At 33.9% G+C, this 27,124-nt stretch overlaps 11 protein-coding genes across 11 annotated transcripts; 7 read left to right on the top strand and 4 right to left on the bottom strand.

Annotated features, from left to right (window-relative positions):
• Window positions 1-51: 51 nt before the first annotated feature.
• On the top strand, window positions 52-4,333 carry NAEGRDRAFT_63037 (uncharacterized protein; the record flags this gene model as incomplete). The annotated part of the gene is made up of 2 exons (XM_002681778.1): window positions 52-3,813; window positions 3,857-4,333. The coding sequence occupies 2 exons, from the start codon at window positions 52-54 to the stop codon at window positions 4,331-4,333; spliced, it is 4,239 nt and encodes a 1,412-aa protein (XP_002681824.1).
• Window positions 4,334-5,181: 848 nt separating this feature from the next.
• On the bottom strand, window positions 5,182-5,487 carry NAEGRDRAFT_63036 (uncharacterized protein; the record flags this gene model as incomplete). Its single annotated transcript, XM_002681612.1, has 1 exon — window positions 5,182-5,487. The coding sequence occupies one exon, from the start codon at window positions 5,485-5,487 to the stop codon at window positions 5,182-5,184; it is 306 nt and encodes a 101-aa protein (XP_002681658.1).
• A 211-nt stretch (window positions 5,488-5,698) lies between these two features.
• Window positions 5,699-7,284, bottom strand: NAEGRDRAFT_77232 (eukaryotic peptide chain release factor subunit 1). Its single transcript, XM_002681611.1, has one exon. It carries the CDS (start codon window positions 6,897-6,899, stop codon window positions 5,784-5,786), a length of 1,116 nt encoding a protein of 371 aa, XP_002681657.1. The 5' UTR covers window positions 6,900-7,284; the 3' UTR covers window positions 5,699-5,783.
• A 3,206-nt stretch (window positions 7,285-10,490) lies between these two features.
• NAEGRDRAFT_46189 (uncharacterized protein) lies at window positions 10,491-12,984 on the top strand (the record flags this gene model as incomplete). Its single annotated transcript, XM_002681777.1, has 2 exons — window positions 10,491-12,636; window positions 12,698-12,984. 2 exons carry the CDS (start codon window positions 10,491-10,493, stop codon window positions 12,982-12,984), a joined length of 2,433 nt encoding a protein of 810 aa, XP_002681823.1.
• A 435-nt stretch (window positions 12,985-13,419) lies between these two features.
• NAEGRDRAFT_78300 (aquaporin) lies at window positions 13,420-14,913 on the top strand. The gene is made up of 2 exons (XM_002681776.1): window positions 13,420-13,984; window positions 14,032-14,913. The coding sequence occupies exons 1-2, from the start codon at window positions 13,715-13,717 to the stop codon at window positions 14,806-14,808; spliced, it is 1,047 nt and encodes a 348-aa protein (XP_002681822.1). The 5' UTR covers window positions 13,420-13,714; the 3' UTR covers window positions 14,809-14,913.
• A 698-nt stretch (window positions 14,914-15,611) lies between these two features.
• Window positions 15,612-17,003, top strand: NAEGRDRAFT_30575 (uncharacterized protein; the record flags this gene model as incomplete). The annotated part of the gene is made up of 1 exon (XM_002681775.1): window positions 15,612-17,003. One exon carries the CDS (start codon window positions 15,612-15,614, stop codon window positions 17,001-17,003), a length of 1,392 nt encoding a protein of 463 aa, XP_002681821.1.
• Window positions 17,004-17,160: 157 nt separating this feature from the next.
• NAEGRDRAFT_46187 (uncharacterized protein) lies at window positions 17,161-17,742 on the top strand (the record flags this gene model as incomplete). Its single annotated transcript, XM_002681774.1, has 1 exon — window positions 17,161-17,742. The coding sequence occupies one exon, from the start codon at window positions 17,161-17,163 to the stop codon at window positions 17,740-17,742; it is 582 nt and encodes a 193-aa protein (XP_002681820.1).
• Window positions 17,743-17,857: 115 nt separating this feature from the next.
• Window positions 17,858-19,732, bottom strand: NAEGRDRAFT_63030 (uncharacterized protein; the record flags this gene model as incomplete). Its single annotated transcript, XM_002681610.1, has 1 exon — window positions 17,858-19,732. One exon carries the CDS (start codon window positions 19,730-19,732, stop codon window positions 17,858-17,860), a length of 1,875 nt encoding a protein of 624 aa, XP_002681656.1.
• Window positions 19,733-20,318: 586 nt separating this feature from the next.
• Window positions 20,319-20,918, bottom strand: NAEGRDRAFT_63029 (non-SMC element 1; the record flags this gene model as incomplete). Its single annotated transcript, XM_002681609.1, has 1 exon — window positions 20,319-20,918. One exon carries the CDS (start codon window positions 20,916-20,918, stop codon window positions 20,319-20,321), a length of 600 nt encoding a protein of 199 aa, XP_002681655.1.
• A 547-nt stretch (window positions 20,919-21,465) lies between these two features.
• Window positions 21,466-23,217, top strand: NAEGRDRAFT_30563 (uncharacterized protein; the record flags this gene model as incomplete). The annotated part of the gene is made up of 3 exons (XM_002681773.1): window positions 21,466-22,018; window positions 22,085-22,255; window positions 22,484-23,217. 3 exons carry the CDS (start codon window positions 21,466-21,468, stop codon window positions 23,215-23,217), a joined length of 1,458 nt encoding a protein of 485 aa, XP_002681819.1.
• Window positions 23,218-23,444: 227 nt separating this feature from the next.
• NAEGRDRAFT_46183 (importin-9) lies at window positions 23,445-26,868 on the top strand (the record flags this gene model as incomplete). Its single annotated transcript, XM_002681772.1, has 2 exons — window positions 23,445-25,502; window positions 25,552-26,868. The coding sequence occupies 2 exons, from the start codon at window positions 23,445-23,447 to the stop codon at window positions 26,866-26,868; spliced, it is 3,375 nt and encodes a 1,124-aa protein (XP_002681818.1).
• Between the last annotated feature and the right edge of the window lie 256 nt (window positions 26,869-27,124).

Here is a 27,124-nt window from a genome sequence, read left to right as displayed (position 1 = left end):
CAGATCAACAACAGTTGAAGAATCATCACCTACTAGAACAGAAGAAAAAACATGCAAAACCTTCATCAACAGAAACCACAAGAGAATCCAATGTCATCATCTCTAATAAATCATTTCCAAACACATAGTATTGGAAAAGCTCAGAAAGAATCATTGAAAATAAGTGTCATGAAAGAACAACAAACAAAACTCTTTGCTACCACAAGTGTTGAATCTAAAACATCATCATCATCACCAAGTAAGCATCATCATACAAATGGTTCCCCTTCTTTCCGTAGAATATCTGAACCACTGCCACCAACTAACAACTACAATCATGATTGCCTCACTCCAACCATCTCAACAACACCTCATCACAATAATATATTTCATCATCGATCTCTCTCATCATCGGAAAGAAGTAATAAGAGCAATAGTAGTAGCAGCATTAATTTAAGACAACACGGCACTCGTTGGATGTTCAATCAGCAACAACAACCACATTCAATACAACCAAATAATCACCTCGAGAGCACAATTAATTCTTCCAATCTAACAAATTTTACCGCAGCAACAGCATCATTCAATACTTCTTCTCTTCTCAATCCTCCTCATTCATTGAGTGAGAAGGACCAATACTGTGTATTAAACTCCAAACAACTCACACAAATGTCGGACGGAGATGAAAACTTGTTGAATTTTCAAACATCTGCTCCAATCAAGAATGTTCACCATAACAACACACCAACACCAACGAATCAAAAAAATGAATCGCCGTTAATGGGTGAAAAAGACTTTTTTTCTAGTAGACAAGAACAGCAACGAGAAGGCAATCATCACCAATATTCAAAAAATAGTAATACAGCAGCTACTATAACAAATCAATCACTATTGAAATTTGTTAATAATTCATTATCGGAAAGTTTATCAAGGTATAATAATAATATTATGGCCAATAATTCATTGTTGGAAAGTTCAACTTCCAAATCACAACATATCTATGAACAAAATTCAAATAACAATAATTTGGAAAATTCGGATATTGAGGATTTTAGTATATTAATTACGAATTGTTTACAAAATGATTTTATAGGAAAGTTTCCTGAACAAGTGGGAACAAATTACTCGGGCTCTCTCGATTTTGACTCGAGCACATTTATGCATGTTGGCAAACCTGAAAGCCAACGTTTATTAGGAAGTGATTATAAAAGTGGTCCACTGAAAAACTTTATGAATTGGGCCAGAAGACAATCATCAGCTCATTTAGAAATAATTCATGTTCGTTTTTGGAATGAAATTGATCACTTGGTTTGTAAAAAGACAGACTCCACTAGTGAGGATGATTCTCCTGACAAGTATATTTGTAATGGGTTATTTTCTGTTAAGGGAACATCAGGTGCCAACTTGGTATTAAATTTGGATAAAGATGTGCCCAATCGTGAGAATGAATCCTATGTAAACATTACAAGTGTTAATGCATTTTTCAATACAGATCTAGAAGAAAAAATACAGAACGCAATTCAGAAAAAACAAAAACAACTCGACCAAGAAAATTTAACAAATGGTACTCAAAAAAAGCTCAATGTTAAAATTGGAGCTATTGGTGTATGGACAGAATCAACAATTCAATATTTATTTTATGAGCTCTTCACAAGATATAGAAGGTTTGCTCAAATACTTGGTACTTGTAGTGCCTTGACAGCAAGTCGTTCCAGACATCAACACTTTGCTAGCTTACAACAATTAGAAAGGTACTTTAGTGTTTCAATATTTTACAGTTTATGTGACTTTCAAGAATGGCTGATACCATTTTGGTGGAAAAAGACTCCTAGTAGTTCCATTGTGAGTAGTGGAGCCTTTTTCTTCAAACAAATATCACCATCTCCCACTTCAACATCATTTGACTTGTCAATACCATCCTCTGATAATGATATGGAACTAGATGATGCAAACGAGTCAATCGAGGAGCATCGTATTATTCCATGTATTCATTGGAAAACTCTGGGTGATGATATTAACAAAATCTCGGATGTAGATAAGGAAATTATTTGTTTATTGTACCATGATAGCACTGATGTAATGTTTACTCCTCTTTCAGGAGGGTATTCAGGCTCATGGGTATTTAAAGTCAACTCAAAGGATAGTATGGGACATGTTCAAGCAACTTCAATTTTGAAAATAGGAAGGAGAGGTCCCATCACAAGAGAAAGAGTCAATTTTGAAAAGGTTGAGGAAATTTTAGGTAATAATGCTCCTCAAATTCGTGGTTTTACTGAATTGAAAGATAGAGCTGGTATCAAATTTGCATATGCTTCCATGTTTGAGGATGATTTTCAATATTCATCAGATTCAGATTTACTTTCTCCTAAATCACCACTCTCTCCATTTGCAAGTAAGAAGCAACCCAAGACACCATCAGCAGGCTCATTCAGAGAGTTGTACATTAGTGGAGGAAGTATGCAAACTATCAAATCTGTTCTCCATCGAGTTTTTTATGGCGTTTTGGGAAGATTCTATGATGCAGCAGTTTTGGAACAAATTGACTTGTTCGAAACGTATGATTTCAATGGAAAGGGCTGGGCCTGGCATACTGGAGGAACAGATAATCCAGATGCTGTCCGAGATCGAACACTTAAAATGTTTGCAGAACTGAGAGATTGCTCATTCTTTGAGCCAAGACAAGTTCCAAAACTTACCCAAGATAATTCTCCTACTGTTTCGGATGTTGAGGAAATCTCAACACCCATCTCTGCAACATCAACCTCAAATGGTACCAATGTATTTACCAATAGCTCTAGTTCAACCGTTACAATGCCAACAATTCATGGTGAAGAAAAGTATTTGATATTCCCAGGAGGATTTAGAGTGAGGAATATTGTACACTTTTTGAGAGATTCCATTCCAAAGATCAAGCAAGGATATTTAGCAAAATCATTCCACTACGTTTCATTTGTACATGGCGATTTGAATGGAAGAAATGTAATTCTAGACAGCAATGAAAATGTATGGCTCATAGATTTTGAATATACAGAGAGAACTCACATATTGAAAGATGTGGTCAAGTTTGAGACTGATGTTCTCTTTGAGTATACTGTATTGGAAAATGAAAAGGAACTCGAAGAGGCTTTATTAATCACTAAGGAACTTGTTTCTGTCAAAGACTTGGCTGAACCATTACCTCCAACACTTCCTGGTTTGAAATCAGAGAAGCTCAAGAGAGCTTGGGAGACTGTTGCTGAATTGAGAAGCATTACAAAGAGATTGGTCCGAGGAGATCGTAACCCAGTTCAATTAGATATTGTTCTTCTTAGATACACTCTTCATATGGCAACATTGAACTCTTTAACTCTTTATCAAAGAGCTTGGGCCCTTGCAACAGCATGTGCTCTGGCTCAAAAGATTGAAAGAAAGGCATTCAGAAATGACAAGTACCACATTGATTGGATTAATTTAAAGATGCTCGATCAACAAGCAGCTGAAAAGAGAGAAATTAACAATACTCAAAACTCAGAAAATGGTGCAACTCCAAAAAAGAAAAAGTATGGAAGACTTGGTATCTCAATCATTCCTGGTCGTCCTTCACATGGTGGTGTTATGGTCAATGATTTGAAAGTGTTACAAAAGAATAATGTTAAAAAGCTCGTTGTTTTAAGTACACAAGACGAATTGGAACACCTCTCTGGTAACTTGTTGAGAGAGGCAACTAATTTGGGTATAGAAACAAGAATGTTACCAGTCCAACAAAGACATCCTCCTCCAATGAATTACACACTGCTATTGTGTGAATGGATTAAGGAAGCATTGGATAAGAAAGGTGAAGATGTTGTAATTGTGGTATGTTGTATATTTGCTTTGAATTTTTACAAACAATTTTTAGAGTGTTTCTGGTTTGGGAAGATCAGGTACTCTTGCTAGTTGTGTACTATTACTTCGTCAACCACTCTTGTTAGACTCTGCCAAAGCTATGGAAGCTGTCAAACTTGCTCGTGGTACCAGAGTTATTGAGAATAGAAGACAGGAAAGATTTGTTGATGAATTCCACCGATTCATCCTAAAGAGAATGGAAAATTCCAGCTCTAGCCCTGTAAATAATGAAGTCTACCATTCAAATCAACCACATTTTAAGGAAAGAAAGGGTAGTACAAGTGGCCTCACTCCCCTCCTCCTTTCTCCACGAAGAGACAGCGAAGATTTGGGTATTTATTCTCCCCTCCCTGTAAATAGTGCCTTGTACAAAGATCAACAAAAACCATTCCAGATTCCAAAAGATAATGAAAAGATTAGCACCATGAAGAGTGTAAAGAGTTATGATTCCTTACTTTTATTACAACGAAATTTCAACAATACCAATTAAATATTTTTCAAAAAATTAACATTTATATCATAATCTATGAGAATAAAAACAAATGCAAAATTTCTTAATCAAAACTTTATGTGTGTTTAATTTAAAATCAAAAATAAAATTTAAAAATAGAAAAAAAATACGTAATTTTGTCCAAGGGATCATTCTTTGTCGCTTCACTATCAATACAACAACTGATCTTCGGAAAATGTATATTGACAGTAGTGGTAAAATTCAATCATCTAGGGGATTGATAGGAACCATCAAGTATTGGTGGGCTGCATTTATATCCTTCCTTGTCTTGTTCTTCTCTTCACTCAATCCACAAAACAAGGGATCCAAAGGTGGTCAATCTGGAGGTTATTCAGGATCGGGAGGAAAAACAATTGGAAGAGTGAAAGGACCACCTAAACAAGGTCCAAATTGTTTTGGAGGATCATGAGGAAAGTAGTGTTGGGTCAAGACCTGATCCAACACTTGTACGTTTACTATAATTTAAAAGAGTATCGGAATTGGTAATGCAATAGTGGTGGAAGGTTGTTGTGCTTTGTTAATTCATCAGAAGTGACACCTATTAATTTTGATTACTTCTAATTGTACAGTATCGGAATCAACAAGGCATACATTACTGCATCAACGACACATTGATATCACTCTGGGATGACAGGTTGATGAATGAAAATTTTGTTACAAACGTCCCTTAGTAGACTTTGATAACAACATTCTACAACTTTGAGATAGAGTGAGAAGTTACAGAATATTCTGTACCATTCCTTTAATTTCTTTTCATTTATTCAATAAACGTACTACTCTAATTCCTTACTCAATGATGATAATAAATTATTAAAAATACAATGGTTTTATTGTTGTTTTCCTAGTTTTCTCAACTTGATTTCCTTCATCATGTTGTAAAATACTTGATAATCTGAAAGTGCTAACAAGAACTCTACAATTTCTTGATCGTTTTCTTCCTCAGACAATCTTTTACATTCAATATAAAATTCTTGAGGTGTGACTCCCTTTTGTTTAAGCAATTCTTCAACTTTGGATTCAAAAAGCTTTACGAATTTGTTGTATACATTTGTATATTCCAATTTTTGTTCTTCTTCATCAATTTCAAAGATATCACAGTGCTTATTACCGAACTCTTCTACCTTATCATCCATTATTTAGAATCATGTTTTTAATTTACCTACAGCATCACCGAATTGTTCATCCAACAAGTACTCCATAACAGAATATACAATTTCAGACATTTTTTTTAAAGTTGTTATTAGACATTGTATGTTTAGACAGATACAACGATTAACTAACTATGGCGCCATTTCTTAACCCCTCAATAGCTATCCATTCAGCAGAAGCCAAAAAAATATTCTTCACACAATTGTAGTTTATTTTGTTGTTGTTCAAATAATTGAAGGATCTAATTTGTAATTCATCCTTAATATACTTTCTAATCCATTTAGTAGAATTCGGACAAGTCTTCATTGTAGGCTTCCTCTTCAAAAGCTTCAAAGTTATCCTTCTCCTCAGAGAGAAGAGAGGCAACATTTACATCAAACTTTAGAATAGCACCAATACCTGAGAAGCCCTTCAAAAACATATTTCCCTCATTAGTACAATCAGTAACAAGAGACAACTTGTCAATACCAATTTTCTTGTAATTGTCAACTAAATAATCAATAAGGTTTTCAATTCTAGCAACCTTGACAGAATTTCTTTCCAATAAGAATTTAATCTTGTCTTCTTCCAAATAGTGAACAGAATCATCAGAGAGTGTAACTCTCTTCAAGGATGATTGCTTTTCGCACAAGATTACCTTACTAGCCCAACCACTTGCAATAGCAAACATGGTTTCTTCCAAACCAACAACAGCCTTGGATCCTTTGGAAAGTAAATTCAATAGCTCTTGAATGGTTTCACTCTCTTCCAAGAATCTAGAATCTTGAATTTCATTTTGTGCAAGTTGAATAGCTTGATAAAATCCAGGTCTGCCACCATATGCAACATCAACAACAGTTAAAATTCTAGTTCTCAATCTATAGTCTAAACAATCAGATTTGAGAGAAAGTAATTCATTCTTCAATTCTGCACATCCAGCAAGAATAATAGCATCAACAGTTGGAGCATTGAGAGCTGAAGAAACGAATAAACCATTTGCCTTCTCTGCAATAATCTTGAGATATTCATTCTTGGCAATTTCTCTATTTCTAGCAAATCTTTCACGAGATTGACCTCCCTTAGAATGTTTCTTTGGAAGTTCATGAGAAAATTCACGTAAAATACTACTGGTATTTCCACGTAAAGTACCATACAAAGTACCTGTACCTGTAATAACAATTACACCATAAGTTTTTCCAGAATTAAATTCTTGCAATTGACTTCTCAACTGTTCAACATGGAAACAATCGTCACAATAGTAAAGATTGCTGTCAATTGGATTTGGTGGTTCAATCATAACACACAATTTCTTCAAATCAACATGTGCATTATTGTCAGAGCCTTCTAAACCGTTATCAACCACCAAACTAGATTCATCATCAGAGAATAAACCTGGAGCAGAATCTGGATTTACCATTCCACAGAAAATTGCCAAACCATTAGCAGGTGTCTGTTTCAATAGCTTTAATCTGGATATAACAGTCCTTGTAGCCACTTGAACACTATTCCTGTTAAATACACGACTTGATATTGTTAGACTTTGTCAAACGTTGATCCATTTGAGAAATAACTTGAGTCAATGAAGTCTTGCAACTAACCAACAAGGTAATAACAGATGTTCCCAAGCCTTTGCAATTTTCCAATTGTTCTAATTGTTGCTTGTACTTGTAGAGAGCAATATTGTCTTGAGCGTTAATAGTATTGTTAATCATCATTTTTGAAATTAATAGGTTTAATTATATTTTCGTTTTGCAAAAGAGGCAATTTAACGAGTAGGTTTACACAAAAAGTTGTTTTTTTTGGTTTGAATTTAAAATTAGAATATGTATTTTTGGATTTGAAGGTTTTGTTGTTTCAATCTTGTATTTGAAGTTATTTTTAGGTTTAGAGATTTTACAATGCAAGCAGAAAGTGGTTAGTCCTTCAATGAAAAGAAGACTCCCATTCCACATCGTCAATAGTTACCATGCCGTTTTGAGGTAAATATTTTAAGCAAAAAGGAAATTGTGCACTACTCCCTTAGCTTCAAAACACATCAAGAAGGCAAACAACATGCAAATCATTTTCGTTAAATTCAAAGCCCACCAGTATCTCAAAACCTGGCATTAAGTTTGGAGAGAAAATCTTCTTATTGAATGTTTCATGAAGTGCCAGCATGTTTCTTTGTCAGTAAATTCTATTGAATCATGACCGTGCCTTTGAAGTAGTGTTTGTGTATAATGAGTTTTATTATTATTTAATTAGAAACTTGCTGATATTCAACATCCAATTCATCATTTGAAACTCCTGTAGTAATAGACTGTTAACTAAGGAGACTACGGTTGGTATGTATTTTTAACACAAAAAAAAATACAACTACTACCATGGCCCACGGCATGTCTAGCTTCTAAATGGAGATAACAAGCAAGTTTCTGTTACGTATGAAATACCCACCCATTTCACACTAGCTATTTACGTTCCTGGAGGAAAACAAGCCAAAAGAACAATAAGAGCATTTGCAATACAAGCCCATGTTTATGGGCAAGTTTATCGAACAGATTGCACACCATCTAATAAAAACAAAATGGCAGAGACTTCCCTTCAGGTACACTTATTTTCAAGAAGCATATCTAGGTTGAAAGAATTTATGGAGCTTTTATATGATAGTTGGGTGTCCAAGTATCCTGTTGATTTCTTGGGGAAGAAGTTGTAAAACTCATACCAGAAGTGGAAAGTTCATCTACAGAAGGTCTATCTGAAGGAAGTAAGGAATATAAAACAATCAATAGAACAAACGAAAATACTTTAAAAAAGAAAATCCTTTCTCCAAAATCCAAACTCTAAAAAGGAAAACAGGAATTTTCAGAATGAGACAGCACCAATTAGATATGGATACTTGTTCCACATGGTCAGTTGAGTCCATCCAAGAATTGTTAACTGCTTCAGTGGTGTTGGACTAAGCAAAATAGAGCAAAAGATGCCAATGATACGGAAGGTTCTGACCTGGAAATCATTGTGGCCGCATTGATAGGTTTTAATGGAGATGACGAAGCCAAGATTGGACATGCTTTTGAAAAACTAAGACTAAAAGATGACAGAACTGCAGAAGCCATAACAAGATGGTTGTTTTCAACTTTATTGACTAAAGATTAGATCTGGTTTCGTTGTTGAGATGTTGAATTCTGATTGTATATGCTACCCGTAACAATAAAAACTCGTATCTCATTGGATGAACTTTTTCTGAGATGGAGTGTTCAAATGGATAAACATTGTTGACATTGAGCATTTCCTGATTGACTGAATGAGAGGGTATGAATTGTTTCAAAACTAGTACAGATGCCATAACTGTGTGATACAATTCTAGGTAGATTATAAGGAAAATGAGCGAGTTGGAGTACACTTTATGATACAACGTCAAAAGTCTATAGTAAAATGGTGGAATTGACATCTCGACATGAAAGATATCAAAGATAGTATGCAAAAAGTTCATCGTACATCTAACTTGAGATCGTTTCAAAATTTCATTTCCTTGCCAGAGGCCAACTATTCAATTCAAGAAAGATATTTGGGTGGTCGTGAACCTCCATTTTTTCTAAAGGTGAGACAGAGTTGAGTGATAACACAATCATTATTGGGTATGGTGTTTGTTATTTTTTTGGTGAGATAAAAAACAGTTTACTGTCTTGTTATTACTTAATTTAGATATGTTTTGTTTTAAGGCAATGCTACAAGATGATTTAAATATTCTTAATCAGGAAATGCTATCCCTTCAAATTAAAGACGACATGTTAATCCACACACCTGAGAATAATTCGAAATCTAAAAAAGATATTCTACAATTCGATATTAGTACGTTAGAAAAGTATGGCATTAAGAATGCTGAAATCGATTGCGAAGGAAGTAGGCAAATTTATGGTCATGGAGAAATGAAAAATCAATGCAACATTTTCTTCAAATTATCCGAAAAAAGATATGAAAATCAGGACGCCATGAATATTGTAAAACATATTGAGAGTAATTTTTTGTGTAAAACGTTAGCAATGATTATATAATAACAGTCACAGAAAAACTTCTTTCAGAGCGTCAACTTTACGATCATAATTTTTCTGATCCAGGTCTGTTCTGTATTCAAATATTGAGAGATATTCTTCAAGCTCTTTCAGAAGTGAAGAATTACTCCATGCTTAGTGACAACTTGTTGGATTCTTCAAAGAAGATTCTGGAGAAAATTAATCATCCACTGATTGTTCGTGTTGTGCCATAAACGTAAAATGCTGGATTGCTCGTTGGAATCTACACAATATCTCATAGCAACGATTGAAAGCATTCTGGATCCTACAATAGATCTTTCATTTGATTTAGAAGTAAGAAACCAAACGCAATTCAAATAGTTCCTTCAATAAACTTTTCATTTGTTGTTGTTTGGAATCAACTTTTCCACTCATTAGACAAAATTAAACCTATTCTAAACTAATTTGAGTTCAAAATCTAATAATTGTCAGATTCTTTCTTGTAAATAACATAGATCATCTTCCTTGGGCGTATGAAAAGAAGACACTATTTCTTGGCCTTCACTTCTCTAAAAAGTGCATGAATTTACTTACACTAGATATGGGTTTCATTGGCTTTTCCTCAATCTCAGAAGAAATTTAAACAAATTTTATCAAAATCCATCCTTTCCTGATCATTGAGGTAGAACAAAAAAAGTGATTTTAGACATTCTCGACTACACCGATACATACTAAAGGATTATCGAGGCATAGTTGTGTATCAATTGAACTGACAATTTAGCTAAAATTGTACAGAAAAAAGGCGCCAAAATTCAATGCCTATTGTGTGTCAGCTTGTTCTTGAGCTAAATCTCTGCCAAGTGGGAGTGTTAGATCGCTGTTATTTGTGCTGAAAGAGATAGTTTCGAAAGACGCATTATTCTAATGTGCATAAGTTCTTTTGGACTTTAGGTTCAGATTCGTGCATAAACTACAACTTTTTAAAACATTTGATGAAAACAATTCTTTTTAAAAAAGACATGAAGATAACACCCACCACTGCAAGTGTTATAGAAAATCATAAGGAGGACCAGAGTATTGCATCTTTCTCTGATGATGGGTCCTTCTTTGGCACTGGAAAGAAAACAACTTGTTGCTCTTTAAAGACATTTATAATTGTCTCAATGATAATGCTTGTCTTGTTGTGTTCTGTTTCTATCTATGTCTCTGTATTTGTATTGATGAATCAATCAGTGGATGAACTAACTGAAAATGTTCTTGGTTTGCTTGAAGAAAAGATGAGTGTTTATATTGACTCGGTTTTGAACGAAATGAAAAATACTGGCATGACGATGGCAGATCACTATAATTATGGATTGGCTACAACTGATTACTTTAGAAAATACTTTTATACTCCTTTCAAAGTGAGTGGGTTGAGTGCTGGTTATGCATTTACAAATCCTTCAGAAAGATATTCCTATACCATTATTGGAAAACAAGGTAAACAGGAAATTGTCTACTCTTATCAACCTCCTGGTTTCATTGGCTCAATTCGTGATACCTATTTGTTGAATGGTACTCTTCTTGTGTTAAATGAAACTATTGATTATACTCCTTACAATGTGGCAAAGAAGGACTTTTACTATGTTGCTGTGAGTGAAGCAGCTAGAATTGGGAAGGAGGGAGCTTTCAGTTATCCTTACATTGTTACAAACGGAACCTTGTCCATTTCATTTGGTGCCAAGGTGTATGACCAACAATTATTCGCTCAAGGAACCAAACATTTGAAAGGTATTGCAAGAATTGTCAAGCCACTTTCTGGTATTAGTGATTTTCTTGAGAAGAAGGTCCAAGTCTTCGACCAAGGTTTTGTAATTATCAAAGAAAGCTCAAACGACTATGTAATAGCTGGCAGTATCAATTGTACAACATTTGATGAAAAGTCAAGATTGAGTATTTTTGATATTTCGGCTAGAAATGCAGGCAAGTTAATGAAAGATATCAATTCAACTATTGGTGATATCAGTAAGCTACCAAAAGGTACTTCAATTTCCTCAAATGGTGTTGATTATCTTGTGCGACATGTTGTTTACGAATTTGAAAATATCAAATGGGATATGTATGTCATTGTAGTAACACAAGATATTTTGCAAACCACTCACATTAGTATTGGTGTTTCGGTTGGTGTTGCCGTTTTGATTACGCTTATTGGTATTGCATTTTCAGTCGTGCTTTCAATGATTATTTTGAAACCAATTTCCTATCTCAGAAACCAATTTGAATTTATCAAAATCTTCGAGCTTGAGAATGTCAGACATTCCAATTCCATGTTCAATGAATTAAATCAAGTCTATACAAGCTTGTCCATTACAGTTAAGTGGTTAAAAGAAATTAAGGCCTTTGTTCCTGAATCAGTATTCCTCCAATTACAACAGAATCAAAACATTGAGGAAGAACCTATTGCAGAAAAGAAGCAAGAAGGAACAGATATTTCGGTTAGCACTGGGTTGAACAGTAGTTTTAGTGACAGAAATCGAACAAATGATAGTGGTACTCATCACAAGGGTGGTCTTTTTAAATTAGGTCTCACACACAAAGAGTGCTCAGTAGTGAATGTAAGATTGAGTAACTTGTTGAAAAATCATTCTCATGAAACAGTTTCAAGTATATTCCCTAAAATTTTGACTAGTATTTCAGAAGCAGCAAAGGTTTTCCAATGTGATTATCAAATTATTGCCCTAGATGAATACCAAATAATAATAGAAAGCAAGAAGAAAAAGTCCAACTTGGTAGCTCAAGAGTTAGCTCTTAAAATTAGAAAAGTTATGGATCAAATCAACCAACAACAAGATCTGAGCGAAACTCAGATCGAGTGCTTCATAGGAATCTCTACTCGCTCTTCTTACGTTGGAAACTTGGGAACTAAAACCTCAAGAGTCTACTCTATTATTTCCAATGCATGTAAAATGTCTCAAAGGTTAAGCCATTTGGCTTCATTGTACAGAATATCCATCCTTGTCGACGAGCAAACTGCAAATAATGAGCACTTTGTTGTCAGACCAGTCGACAGAATAATCCCACACAATTCAGTATTCTCCTCCAACTCACATCAGAAAGACACAACCCACGACAATACTCCACAAACTATTTACGAAATTATCAGAGAATCCAAAGTTGAAGGTGATGGTAAGTATTCTTTGTTTTCATCAACATTTCTTATTATTATCTTTCCTAATCAATATTGTAGAATGGATGTACGAGTTGGAAAATAAGAATCAAAATCAAAAGATTCTCCAATACCACTCTATTTTCAATCTCTTCAACAACAATACAAGTGTAGAGAATATACTATCTGAGCTAAAGGAAAAGAAGGTCTATTTAGAAACCTATTTGATGGAGAAGGGTGAGGATGTTCCCTCCAAAAAGTTACTTCACCTCATCAATACTATTGAACAGAATAGAGATGAAAAGTTTGTTGAGCATTTACTGAAGGGTTATCATACGACAATCAGAGAATACTTGGTGGAGAATTAATCAAGTCCGCGATGAAGATCTTTGTATGGAGGCATTGTTAATATTTTTTCTTTTTAAAATAAAAAATTAATTTTCAAATATTTTAGCAATTAAGACAATTCTCTGAGATAATGAAGGAAAATTATAAGGATACAAGTGACATCACTACACGGAGAGGGTCTGTTCTAAATTAAAGGTGAAAGAAGAAGAAATTTCTAATCTAGTTCTATTACGTTATTTGAATTATTAATTGCTGAAGAAGCAAAAGTCATTGGTATCCGTTCGACATGGAATGGCATTCATTCCAAAAGTAGATTTAAGTTGAAGATTGTAATATTATGTTGTAAAGCAATGATAAAAATACTTTTTCAAGTGAAATTTTGCATTATCTATGATGTCTGCATTCTATTTAGGGCCAGTTATCCAAACAGAGGTCTGCAACATTTTGTAAAATTAAAAAAAAACAATTCAATAATACATTCCTTACCAACCCGCTAAAGAAGGGTAAGTCATCTTACCGTTACACTCCTATTTACAGCGCTTTTGTTGACTCCTGTTGTGTGATGATCCTATTCTTGTTGTTTGATATTTATTATTTAATGATGACTTGTTTTTATTAACATCTTTATTACTTTTGATCACAACATCCATCTCCAAATTTTATTTTCATCATCTATTGGTGTCATCACCTTTTGTTATCTCATCATGTTAATCACTTATATTGTGTATTTTATAACAAATTATAAAGAAAATGAAAGCCTCCCGTTATGAGGAACCTCTTCATGATGAAGATGAAAAGTACGACAGACCAGCTGGAAAGAAAGGTGCCAGTAAGACTAGTATGGATGAACTCGAAAGAGGACAAAGAAAAGATTTGGTTGCCAACGAAATTGAATTAGAGGATAAACAAGAACCAGTCGAAGAAGCCCCAATTACATCAAACATTGTCCCATTCTTTACCCATCCCGATATTATTTTCGATTGGCGTGCTGTTTTGGGTGAATTTATTGGTACCATGCTGGTAAGTAGTCAATTATTAGTACATTATTTATTCTAAACCTGCAATAGTTCGTTCTTATTGGTACTTTGAGTTCTCAATATTCTTCACAAGTTCCAGGTGATTATATTCGTGGTTCTTTGGGCCACATTTTCGGTTTGATTATTGTCATTCACGTCTTTGCTCCAATTTCTGGTGGTCACGTTAATCCAGCTGTTACTATTTGTGTTTTGGTTACTCGTAATATTGGTATCATGTCAGGTATTTTGTATTTGATTGCCCAATGTTTGGGTGCTGTTGTCGGATCATCATTAACTCTTTGGATTTCTGGTGGTATTGATGGTGCTGTTTTCATTTTACCAAATGATGACATTACTACTGCTCTTAGAGGTTTCACTTCTGAACTCTTGATGACCTTCATGTTTGTCACTACTATTTTCGGAGCTGCCGTCAAGGTTAAGCACTTGAATACTCAATCATATGCTTCTGCTCCTCACCAAGCAAGCAAGATGGTTGAAAATGAAAGCAAGATCTTCTTGGAAGTCAACTTTGAACCTATTGCCAAGATCGTTTCTGCCTTGTACATTGGTTTGGCCCTTGGTGCCAATGCCATGGCTGGTGCTTTAACTGGTGCTTGTATGAATCCAGCTCGTGCTTTGGGTCCAATGCTCATTTCTTGGTCATTCTATAAGCATTGTTGGATTTATTACACTGCTCCATTCTTGGGTGCTATTTTTGCTGCTCTCATGTTTGAATTTGTCTTGACTCCAAACAAGGCTTGTGGACGTATCTGTAACTTGTGTCCAAAGACTCACCAAGTTATGAAGTTGGGTCAAATGTGGAAGTAAATGGATTTCCATTTTTCTACACTTGTTATCTAGATTGTATCCTAAATTTTTCAATTTTTGTCTGTCTCATTTCAATAAATATATAATAAATAATAATATAATAATATTCTGAATCAGCCCAAATTATTCAAAGAGTATTAACACAACATTTAGAGAATTAAGGCTAAGAGGTTAGAGATGTTCGAATTTCAAAAAAAATGTCATCATCATCCGATTTTAGTGGGATTGAGGAGGGGAAAAATTTGATAAAAAGATCAAATGTAAACCCTCAATTATTAACAGTTTCTAAGGATGCAGATTTGGATCCTCTGGGAGTTTATAACAAGAAGGGTTTTTCCTCGAAACTGAGTGAGTCTAGTGGAGATATTAGTAATTTTTGGAAGTACACTTTAATCCTCTTCGGAACAATTGTTCTTTTCATCTTCCTCTTTTCAACTCTTTCAATTGGTAATACTAGAGAGTCAAACTTTGAAATTCTTCCAAGAATTGAAGATTTGGAGTTGCATGATGAAATTGAAATTATTAAAACAACAAGAGAAGAAAAGAGAACTCCACCAAATGTTCCTCCTCCAATTCCAAAACCTCCACAAACACCTCAAAAACAAGAACAACAAGCACCACCAACAAGGGATGTAAAACAACCAATTCAACAAGTCAAAATTAAGGAAGCAACAAAGGAAACAATAGTTGAAAAACATATAGAAGTTGTTCAACAACCAAAGACTGAGGAATTAAAAGTTGGACCAAAATCTTATCTTTATCAACCAGAACAGATGACTATTGACGATTATGAGAATGATTTTATGAGTGACAGTGCAAACGAAAAAAGAAAGGCTGTAAGAGATGCATTCATTCACGCATTCAAAGGATATGAACATGTTTGGGGAAAGGATGAATATAGACCAGTAAGCAAAGGTTATCATAATTGGATTGCTAGCTCAAAAGGTTTTGGTATGACACTGATTGATTCACTTGATACAATGGTTATCATGGGTTTGAAACAACAATATGAAAAATCATTGAATTATGTTAAGAATGACATGCCTTCATTTTCAACAATTAATGGTGGAATTAGTGTTTTTGAAACAACTATTCGTGTTGTTGGAGGTTTTGTGAGTGCGTATGATTTGACAAAGGAAAAGATCTTCCTCGAAAAAGCCAAAGATATGGCTGACAGATTACTTCCTGCCTTCTCTTCACCAACTGGTATTCCATATTCGGAAATTAACTTGAAGACTGGATCCAAAAAGACATTTGCTTGGGCTAATAATTGTGCAATTTTGAGCGAACTTGGTTCTCTTCAATTGGAATTCAGAAGATTGAGTGAATTGACTGGGGATATGAAGTATCATAATGCTGTAACTAAGGTTATGGATATCATGGAAAGCAAAAAGCCAGACAATGGATTATATCCACTCAAAATATCTCCAACTTCTGGAAGTTGGTGTTCTAACTATGTTTCTTTGGGTGCTTTGGGAGATTCATTCTATGAATATTTATTGAAACAATGGTTGTTGAATAGAGGAACAAAGGGTGCTGAAAAATATAGATTCATGTACATGGCAACTTTGAAGGGTATCTTTGAGAATATGGTTATCAAATCCAACCAAGGATATACCTATGTTGCAGAATACGAAGGTAGAGCTCATCACAAGGTTGACCATTTGGCATGTTTTGCAGCTGGTATGTTTGCATTGGGTGGTTATTTCAATGTTTCCACTCCTGGATTCCAAATCTCAAATAAGCGTCAAATTGAAACTGGTGCTGAATTCACAAGAACATGTTATGAAACTTATGCTCAAATGCCTTCAGGAATTGGACCAGAAACTTTCCACTTTGACACTGCCAGCGGTAAATTTAACCCTGGTGTCTCTACTTATTTATTAAGACCAGAAACAGTTGAAAGTATTTTCATCATGTACAGAGTTACTGGTGATGAAAAGTACAGAGAATGGGGATGGAAGATTTTCCAAGCAATTGAATCAAAATGCAAAATTGCCTCTGGTGGTTACAGTGGACTTCGAAATGTAGCAACACAGTCTCCAGTTCACGACGATTTCCAACAATCATTCTTCTTGGCTGAAACATTGAAATATCTCTATTTATTATTCTCTCCAAAACATATCATTCCAATTGACAAGTTTGTTTTCAATACTGAAGCTCACCCAATTCGTGTTACTCCAACCAATCATTAAATTAAAAACTTCCTTCTATTATATAATTTTCTTAAATTAAAATTCTTAGTAATTGGAGTTGAAGACAACATTTCCTCCAACAATTCAACTAAGGAGTGAAAAAAAGAAAATTGCAAATTTTTAAAATAAAAAATAATAAATAAAAATATTGAAAAAAATGAAGAGACTCTCCCTTCTTACCAAACTTTCATCTGCTGGTAGCATCAACAAATTCGCTACTCCAACCCTTTTCTTACATAAACCATCATCATTTAACTTTTATCAACAATGTAGAAGTTTTTCTATGACTAATAACAATAATAGTAGTTTTACCGAAACGATAGACTCTGAATTGGATCGTTTAAAGGGTAAAACCTTGGAGACTGTTACCAACAACAGAACACCATCCTATCCAATCCATAACGTCATTAATACACTCAACGAATTGGGAAGAGCAACATCATCCGTCTTGTACGAAGAAATGAATTCAAGACACCCAGGACTTATCAATAGTAAGAGACACTTGAAGCAAATTCTTACAATTTTGAAGAGAGGACACAAAGTCGCTGCCATTCAACCATTGAGAGGTCAATTAACATACAAGAGAGTTCCTTTTGAATACAAATTAACAAAGCAAATGAAGAGAAAATTGGAAAAGCCAGAAAAAGAAATTACACAAACTGTTTCTACATCCACAGAAGAGTTATCGGAAGATGAACTTTTCAACAAGACTATGGAAGCTGTACAAAAGGGAAACTAAATACTTTTATGTAATAAATTCGTCGGATTTTTATTAAATTATTAAAGAACTGGCTGAGTGTGTTGCATTTCAAAAAGCTAAATAATACTAAAGTAATTATTGCTAGTGAAATAATTTATTCATTAATTTCTTGATTATTGATTTCTTCTTCACGTTGTTTTCTTATCATTTCCACTAAGAGCTTTCTCCATAACCCTACTACAAATTGTTCAGTCTGGTCATCAAAGATTTCAAGCAAGTCATCAATTACTTCCTGAGGTGGAGAGTGAGTTTCAATCTTACCCAAAATAAATTGACTTAAACTTTCTTCAGAATCACCTGTCAAGTTGATAACACCTTCATCAACAAATTTGGTTAAACTTTGCCAGAGATGATACTTATCAACAATATTCCAATCAATTGCAAAGGCAAATATATCAGCCGTTGATACTGGAAGAGATTTGTAAATATTTTCCAAATCCAAATATTCACTTTGTTGTTTGGATCTTTCAATTTCCTCAATGGCTGATAATTTCTTCTTCTTTCTTCCACTCCATGCTTCTTGTTCGTCTTCCTCAGAGTATCCAATAGAGACATTAGCTGTTTGACTTGGTAAATTTGAAGATCTTTCTTGCAATTCGATTTGGATCTTTTTCTTTTCTGTGATATCCATCTCGTCATCACTTGTATCATAATCTTGACCTGTTCCATCAATACCTCCATACTTTCTTTCCCTTCTTCTTTCGAATTCTTCAATATTTCTGATGGTAATTTCTCGTTGTCTCTTGTCTTGTTCATTCTCTTTTTCCCATCTCAATCTTCTTCTTCTCTCCCTTTCCAATTGTTTGGATTGTTTAAGTCTCTTCTCCTTATAAATCTTTTCTCTGCTTCTCTTTTCAATTTGTTTGGTTTCTTCTTCCTTCAGTCTTTCATTATCTCTGAATCGACGAATTTCATCATAAATTACATTTTTGGTAGCCTCTGTTTCTTCGTTACTGACACCAGACTCTGCAATCTTTTGAACAGTGTTAGAGACAGCAAGTTGCTGACTGATCGATTCTCTGGATCTATTTTCATTTTCCACATTCATTCTCTCACCAACCAAATCTTTGATAATTACTTGTGAGATTTGGTCGAGAGCTGTTTCAAACTTTTCAAGTTCAACTTTATCCTTATCTCTAATTTCTACAGGTGCATTAGCAGAGCCCATTTGCTGTTCAAGTTGTGCAAGTAATTGTTTTTGTTCTGGTGTTAATTCTTGTCCACCATCAAAGTTTGATAATTGTTCTTCCTTTTCCTTCAACCTTTTAGACCATAATTCTAGTTTTTTCTGTTGATATTGATCCATAAATGTTTGGGTTTTTTTACCACATTTTACTTTAATAAACACTCCAGGTTCAATTTCCAATCCGTTCAAAAGTTTCATTGCACGAATAGCTGATGCACATGATTGATATTCACAAAATCCAAAAGTTTTCCATCTATTTGTATTTGTGTCTTTCAACCGTTTCCAACTTGCGTAAGGTCCACAACTTTCCAGTAACTTTTTAATATAATCATTTTCAGTATCTGCACTCAAATCTTCAATTGCAATACCTGTTTTTGTATCAATTAATATAGATGGATGTTCCAATGGATTAGGAAATTCACCAGTTGGCAATTCTACAGGTGATTTACCAACACTAATATTCACACTAGATATTGGATACTTTAATTGTCTTCTTTGAATAATTTCTTGAACGCTTGTATTTACAGATGGTTTTGTTTTTTGTACAACTGATGGATCGACATGAATAATTTTAGTCTTTTTCTGATTTGATGATGGTGGAAGAATATGAGAAGATGAAGCTGATGCTTGGTGAGAATTGTATGATGAATAATTTCCTCCTCCTCCTCCTCTGCTATTATTACTACCCTGATAATTATTCGATCCTCCTCTATTATCATTACGATACGAACCTCCTCCGTTATTATATTGTCTATCCCGATGATAGTTATTATTGTAGGACATTTTTTTGAATTTTTTAATATTTGTAATTTTAAAAATAATTTTTAAATCAAAATCCATTTGTTTTTTCTTCAATAAAAAATGACAAACAATAATTCAGTACAGAAGATTGTTGCTACTGCTGAAACTCCCGAAGAGTTGGAACTGGCAAAGATTAGAGCCTATAATATTAAAGATAATTATGGAAGGTAAGTAATTGGTGTGAGGAGGTGGTTTGGATAGAATTTTTAAAGGATGGTGAATCAGTGTTTTAAACATTGTATCGGATTGAATTTTAAACATAATGATATTCACTCTGGAGAAATGATTTGTCAAAATAGATGTATAAGCAAGTATTTGGAAGCTGTAGAGTTGACCAGAACATTTATGGACCAATTTCATGCTGATTTCCCAAATGCCAACTATTCTGATTAATAACAAGCATTATTCGGTAATATAATAATATCAGGACATCAATTTGGATCATTTCTTCAATATATTCAGTAATAGTAATAACAATTCGAATGTGATATTATTTATATCGGAAATAATCTGATTAATAAAATATCATTTAGTTAATATTTAGTTCCTAGATTCAATATATGTTACATTATTCTTCTTCTTCCTCTTCTCCTTGTGGTTCTTCTTCTTCTTCCAGAGTCTGTAATTCAGAAATATAGTTGGCCAAATCAGTTTGTGATCTAAATCCAAATTTCAATCCTTGACCTGGTAAATTTTCTAACCAGCCTTCCTCTATAAATAATCTGATAGCTTGTTCTGCAGCCTCCACTGAAAGTGCTTTTGGACGTTTACTTGTTGCCACAACAATTGTTAGAATTTCATCATTATCATTAGCTATTGCTTCACAAATACTTTTAAATAATTCCAGTTCATCAATAGAATAACGTGTTGCAAGCTTTGAAATTTCATCCTCCGTTTGATTAATTAATGTATATAATATTTTCTTTGTCTTTGGATGTTGTTCTCTAACTATTTTCATATCCATAAAATTTAGTGCAGAATTAATTGTTGTGATAAACTCGGAAAGATCAATATCAAATCGTTCTTCACTGTTATTTTGCACCAGAGTTTCATATTGAAAATTATTCTTAAAATCTTCTAATTTTCGAGTCAATTCATCTTCAGCCATAAATTTGTGTGCCATCATCATTTGAAGAATGTGACGATGAACCTCTGTCATTCTTTCCATTTTTTTTGATTAATATTAATATATTATTATTTAATATTTCTTATGATTCCACTCAACTCTTGAAGAAGCCCACAAATTTTGAACAAAAAATTGGCGACAGCTTATCTTCAAGATTATTTACGGAATAGTAACACAACTTATAATACTTGATTTGAATAATAATATAATAATGGCTGATAATGCTGCGCGTAGTGGGGATGAATTTAGCAGTAATATGATGCTCACTACCACTACAACAACTCTAACGACACCAAATTCCTCTATTCCTAATCATCACAATGTATCATCACACCCGATAATACAATCTCCATCACGTAATGCTCATCATCACTATGATTATAATAACAATACTCTATTAACAAGTGGACATGCCGAATATTACTATCAACAATCACCCTCTTCAAATCGTAACCAGAACAGATTTAATTATCGTCAAGAGATTTCGCCCAGTAGAGTAAATCATAATACACTGGATGATGACGATGATCCCTACGAATTGGATTTTGATGATGATGAATTATCTCGGAACAATTCAATATTGAGTGGAATGGATCAAGTAAAATCATCAAGAAGTAATTATCATCATTTGGAAAATATAAGATCACCACTTTTAATTAATAGTTCACCGAGTCCACTCTTTCGGAAATTTAAAACATCTCTTCCAACTAAAATCAAGTATTTCAACAAGGGATTTTTCAATGTGTTGGTATTGGGAATTTCATTTCTAATTCTCTTTTCAGCATTTAATATTTTACTATTCTATTTTACTGAAATTAGGAGGAGAATAACAGCATCTGCCATTGTTCTCTATTCTTCTCTGTCAGGATTTTCAATAGTTACACCGAGTATTATTAAATTATTTGGACTTAGGACGAGTATTATTGTTGGAGCTTTCTTGTATGCTTTATTTGTGTTGAGCTTGTCAGTGGAGATGGCTCCAGTTTCCTATACCATGTCTACAATTTCAGGATTGGGAGGAAGTTTATTATGGATAGCGAATGGAGAAATTTTGACAAGAGCTGCCAATTATTATCAAAGAATGGCTAAAAAAGAAAGAAACAAGATGGAAATTGATCATTTCAACTCTGCATTTACTGTGAGTAGATATAGACCTCTGAGAAAGGGTCTTTCACATGCTGATGACGTAATGGGACTTTATTCTGGAGTCTTTTTTGCAATTTATCAACTTAATTCCTTGTTGGGAAATTTAATTTCAACCTCAATGTTGAAATTATCATTGGGAGAATTTTGGCTATTTTTGATTTTATTTATCATCTCATTGTTTGGAATTATTCTATTAACACCACTGAGAAATATTTCATTTCATGAAACTATAAGTAATATGCAACTTAAATCTCAGCCTAGAAAGGTAGAGAGAACAGAACATTTACGGAATAATGATAGCTCATTCAAACATCTAGATACAGGAAAAACAATCTACCCTAAAACGGTGGTCATGAAATCAGATTCTTCTTTAACAGTAGAATCGGCCACTATCAATGATGATACAGATGATGAAGCCAGCACCAATTTACCTTCCATGTATGAGGAAAATCTCAGTGTAGCTACAATTGAATATGAATTACCGAAACCACCATCCACAAGGGATAGACTTTTGGCAATAATTGCCAATGTGTTGGTGTACATTAAGGATACTATTTCTGTAATTCTTTCTCCAAAAATGATCCTCTTCTCTGTAATATTCTTCTACTCTGGCTATTCTATTGCATTCTTTTACAGAGTTTTGCCAAGAGTCATGCAAAAGCATTCCAATTCATTCATTGTTCCTTGGGCTATTGCTTGCTTTGGGTTGAGTGAGGTGGTGGGATCTCTATTGTTTGGAAGGTTGAGTGACAAGATTGGAAAAAGACCAGTCATGATAGCCACAATTATTTTCCACGTTTTGGCCATATCATCATCGTTTGCTACAGTTTACTGGCCTCCAAGTTATATCACTTATTTTGTTCCTCAAATTATTTGTGGACTAGCCGATTCTGGATTGAATGTTGTAATTTATTCAGTACTTGGTGGAACAGGTGATTACTTTAAATATGCCAAGACTAGTGAAGCCTTCTCCTCTTTCAAAATAATTCAATCATTGGGTGTTTGCATTGGAATTGTTTTTGGAACCCTCTTCTCTGTTCAAACAGTTCAATTTACACTAGCTGGAGTTCTCTTTATATCCATTCTGTTTTATATTGCTTTGGATTGGAATTTTCCAATAGATGGCAAACGAAAAATCAAAAAGACAAGACGTTGCAAACAAAATAACCACCTTCCTCACGAACCTTACTTTTAGTAAATTTATTCTCAACTTGCCAAGTTACTTTTCGAGTGTTCTTCTACTTCAATAGAGTTTGGCTTGTGTTGGTTTTAAGCTTTCGCAGTTTTAAATAATAAATGAAAAAAGAAGGAAAAAATTGAAGTTGAAAAAAAATGATGCCAAAAGTTGTTGGTTCGCCGCTTCACGCCTCATCATCACATGCATCGGTAGTACCACCCTTCAGCTCATTTGTACCTCTCACAATGGAAGAACTCCAACGCGAGTTTTCTATTCTTGCTCAATGTTTATACAAGATTGGAGGTGGTGTGATGGTATCACCACAGGAAATTAATGGAGCACAAAATGAATTATTATCATTTCCATCACGATGTTCATATTATGGAATTTTACTTTTACATGTATCACTTTATGATTATATTCCATTCCGAAATAGATTTTGTGTTTCGGATAATAACATGTTTAATTGTTCTATTCACTTTCCTCTTCATCAAATTATTCAACAAGAATCACAACTTAAGAATGTTATTTTAAATCCTGCTGTTAGACAATTATCAGCAGTTTTATTGAAGGGTTATATTAAAACACATTGGAATACTATTACATCAGCAGATTTGAAAAAACAATTCAAGGATCTTCTTCCTTTGGGTTTAATGGTTGGTGATTTTGAAGTTGATACACCTCCTGCTTTCCTTTCAAAAATTAATACAGCTTTTGGTATGAGTATATCAGAGGCAGCTGAACATGAATTTCCTGAGGAATGGAATGATTTGATTCAAATTTTAATTAATATTTATGAAAATGGTTTAACAAATCAACAAAATTTTGCTCAATCATTGGGTGCTCTCAAGTGTTTGTCACTTGTTGCTCAACACTTCTCTGATAAGCATACCATTTTCGTTTTTCCAGTTTTAGTACCTTACATGTTGAAAATTGCTGAAAATGCTCAATTACCTGATATTATTAGAGCTAAAGCTCTTACTGTTTGTTCAGAAATGTTTTCTTTAATTGCTATGGTATCAGGGGATGTAACTGATGAAGATGATGAGTATGTGGATGATTATGGGGATGATGGAGTTTATGAAGAAGCTCCAGAGGAGGGAGAAAGAGTTATTGATGATCGTCTCATTGAAGAATCAAAGAAATTATTGGCTACTGCTTTGGAGCCAACTATGAATATAGTGTTAGGAGAAATTTGCAAACCGATTCCAAATGTTGAATCTGATTGCTCATTCAAGATGGAATGTGTCAAGATGATGAATACACTTATCAAAGAGTTTGGAAAAACATTACAACAAGCAATCATTGTTGTTTTACAATCAACTTGTATCTCTTTGGAAAAGGAATATGAAACTTACTTTAAACATGCTGTTCTTTCGCCATCTGAAAGTGGTATTCCAACAAAAGAAATTGCAGCTAGATATGATAGTGAAGGTGAAAATGTTAACTTTACAACAGTAATTTGTCAACAAATTGAACTTTTGGCGACAATTGTTTTAAATCCAAAGCTTTCAACATTGCTATCTTCTAGCAAGGCAAATTTGGTTCAATTAATTTATTTATTAATTGGTTACTCTCAATTACCAGAAAGTATGACAGAACTTTGGGAAACTGAACCAGAACAATTTGTCTCTGAGGAAGACAATCAATATTCCAGCTATAGTATTAGAATTGCTTGTGCTAAATTGATTGAAGATTTCCATGATACTTATGATAATTTAGCAGTTGAAAGTTTACTTGAAGCATATCACAAGAGAATGCAAGAATCACAAAATTTATATATTCAAAATTCTAATTCATGTACTTGGTGGAAACTCAGAGAAGCCTGCTTGATGTGTATTTCCAGTTTTACAGGATTCAGAGATAGTATTGAAGATTATCCAAAGATTTTCGATCTGCCATCTCTTATGAATCAACTTGTTCAAAATGACTTGAAAGTCAACACAGAAAGCTTGCAATTTTTGAAATCGAGAGCCATCCAATGTTCAAGCTTCTTCTTAGGACAAATCAGTAATACCAAACTATACAAGATCAATAGTCTTGAACTGATCAAGCAATTATTTATTATTTATGTAAATCACCTTAACGAGCAACAACCACTTCCATTGAGATTATACTCTTGTCAAGCAGTTGCAAGAATTTTCTGTTTACATTCACCAATTTTGGAACCTCTCATCTCATCATTTGGACAAGGAAAGGATGAGATTTTACAAAACATTCTCTTTTGTATGTGTAAATTGGTTGATGATTTAACAGATGAAACCATGTACATTCCATTGGAAAGCATTGCTGTTTTTGTAAATGTAAGTTGTTATATGTGTGTGAGTGATTCTAAATTTCTAAATATTGCAGTTCTTACCTCATGTTGTGGTTCCTCAAAGCGCCAATGTTATTTCAATTATGTTGAATCAATTGGACAAGTTTTCTAATGATCATGCTATTTCAAGTGATATTATTAATGTATTCGACAAGCTTGCACAAATCCCAGAAACTGAGGCTCAACTCGTTAACAATGTCATTCCACGAATTGCTCAAATTTTCACAAGTAGTGGAACTGCCACCAAATCAGATTTCGTAGAGAATTTGCTCAACTTGTCTAATACCATTATTGTTCGTGCAAAGAAGGAAGATTCTATTACAATTTTGAATTCTCTCTTCCCTAGTTTGATGTCTCTTGGATTTTCCAATGAAGATCCTTCATGGATCCAAAAAATCAATGAATGCCTGAGATCCATTGTTCATGTGAGTGAGGAAATTCTAGTTCAACACAGATTTACAAGTCAAAACCACCAAGTTTCTTCATTCCACTTCTTATTGGAATATATTTACAGATTGTTGCAACCAAATTTCAGTGAATCAGCTGCTTTTGGTGTTGGCGAATTAATTACTGAAATTTTTACCAAGCTTGGTACTGCACTTAACATGGAAATTATTGGAAAAATTCTATCTGCTTGCATTGTTAAATTGAATGTCTCAGAAGAATTAATCTTCATTCAATCAATAGTTTTTGTGTTTGCCAAGCTTTTCCATCATCAAGATGTTGTGCAAATGTTCAACCTTTTGGAATCAATCAAGGTTGGAGATTCTAATGGGCTAGTTTGTCTTTTGAATAAGTGGTCCAAGAATCAACAATTTTTCTTTGGAGCTTACAAGTTAAAGGTTACAGCAACAGCTTTGGCTAAATTGCTCCAAACTGGAGATGAACGTTTGGGAACAGTTACTGTATCCGTAGAAATTGAAAAGGAATCATCAGGAAAATACAGAACTAGATCCAAGTCAAAGACAAAGGAAAGACAAATGCCATTTGTTCTTCATGCATTTGTTCTTTTGGTTGATGCTTTTGTGAGAGCAAAGGAAAATGAAAACGACAAGAAGAAGGAATATTCTGCTGAAAGTGTCTTGTATGGTGGTGAGCCTATGGGTACAGATTCTAATGTTGAGGATGATTATTTACATCAACTTGTTGATGATGACTTTGACGATGATGAAGAGGAGTACTTTGACGATGTCTTGTCATCAAAAGATCCAATTAATAATGTAAATCTTATTGAGATACTTCCTCAAGTGATGAAGGAATTATGCCAAGTCAATCAACAAGTATTACCTCACTTGGAAAAGATGTTAACCACTGAACAAAAGAATGCTTTGAAAGAAATGCTCAATAAATAAGTTATAATTTATATATTTACAAGTTTCATTAAATGTTGACTTCCTTAAATTCGTTCGTTAAAAACACTGATTTTGTGAGAAGTCTTGCACTTTCATTTTTCAGTTCTTTTGTTAATTCTTTGTTATCATCAAATCTTGGTGGGGATGTTGGGAATGTGATTGGAATTTCTTGAACTACCTTTTCAAGTCTGTTGGTTTCAATGTGCTCTCTGTTTTTAAACAAATGATTATTTTGATAATTAATAATCTTATAAAA

Source organism: Naegleria gruberi (genome assembly GCF_000004985.1).
Source record: "Naegleria gruberi genomic scaffold NAEGRscaffold_5, whole genome shotgun sequence".
NCBI lineage: Eukaryota > Heterolobosea > Eutetramitea > Acrasida > Naegleriidae > Naegleria > Naegleria gruberi.
The sequence above is the reverse complement of the archived record's forward strand: the minus strand, read 5'-3'. Positions and strand labels throughout refer to the sequence as shown.

Bases quoted from the DNA above. Each gene is read 5' to 3' on its own strand.
- NAEGRDRAFT_77232 (XM_002681611.1), bottom strand. From the start codon at position 6,899: ATGGTAAATCCAGATTCTGCTCCAGGTTTATTCTCTGATGATGAATCT.
- NAEGRDRAFT_78300 (XM_002681776.1), top strand. From the start codon at position 13,715: ATGAAAGCCTCCCGTTATGAGGAACCTCTTCATGATGAAGATGAAAAG. The intron at 13,985-14,031 runs GTAAGTAGTCAA...AACCTGCAATAG, and splicing joins AATTTATTGGTACCATGCTG to TTCGTTCTTATTGGTACTTT.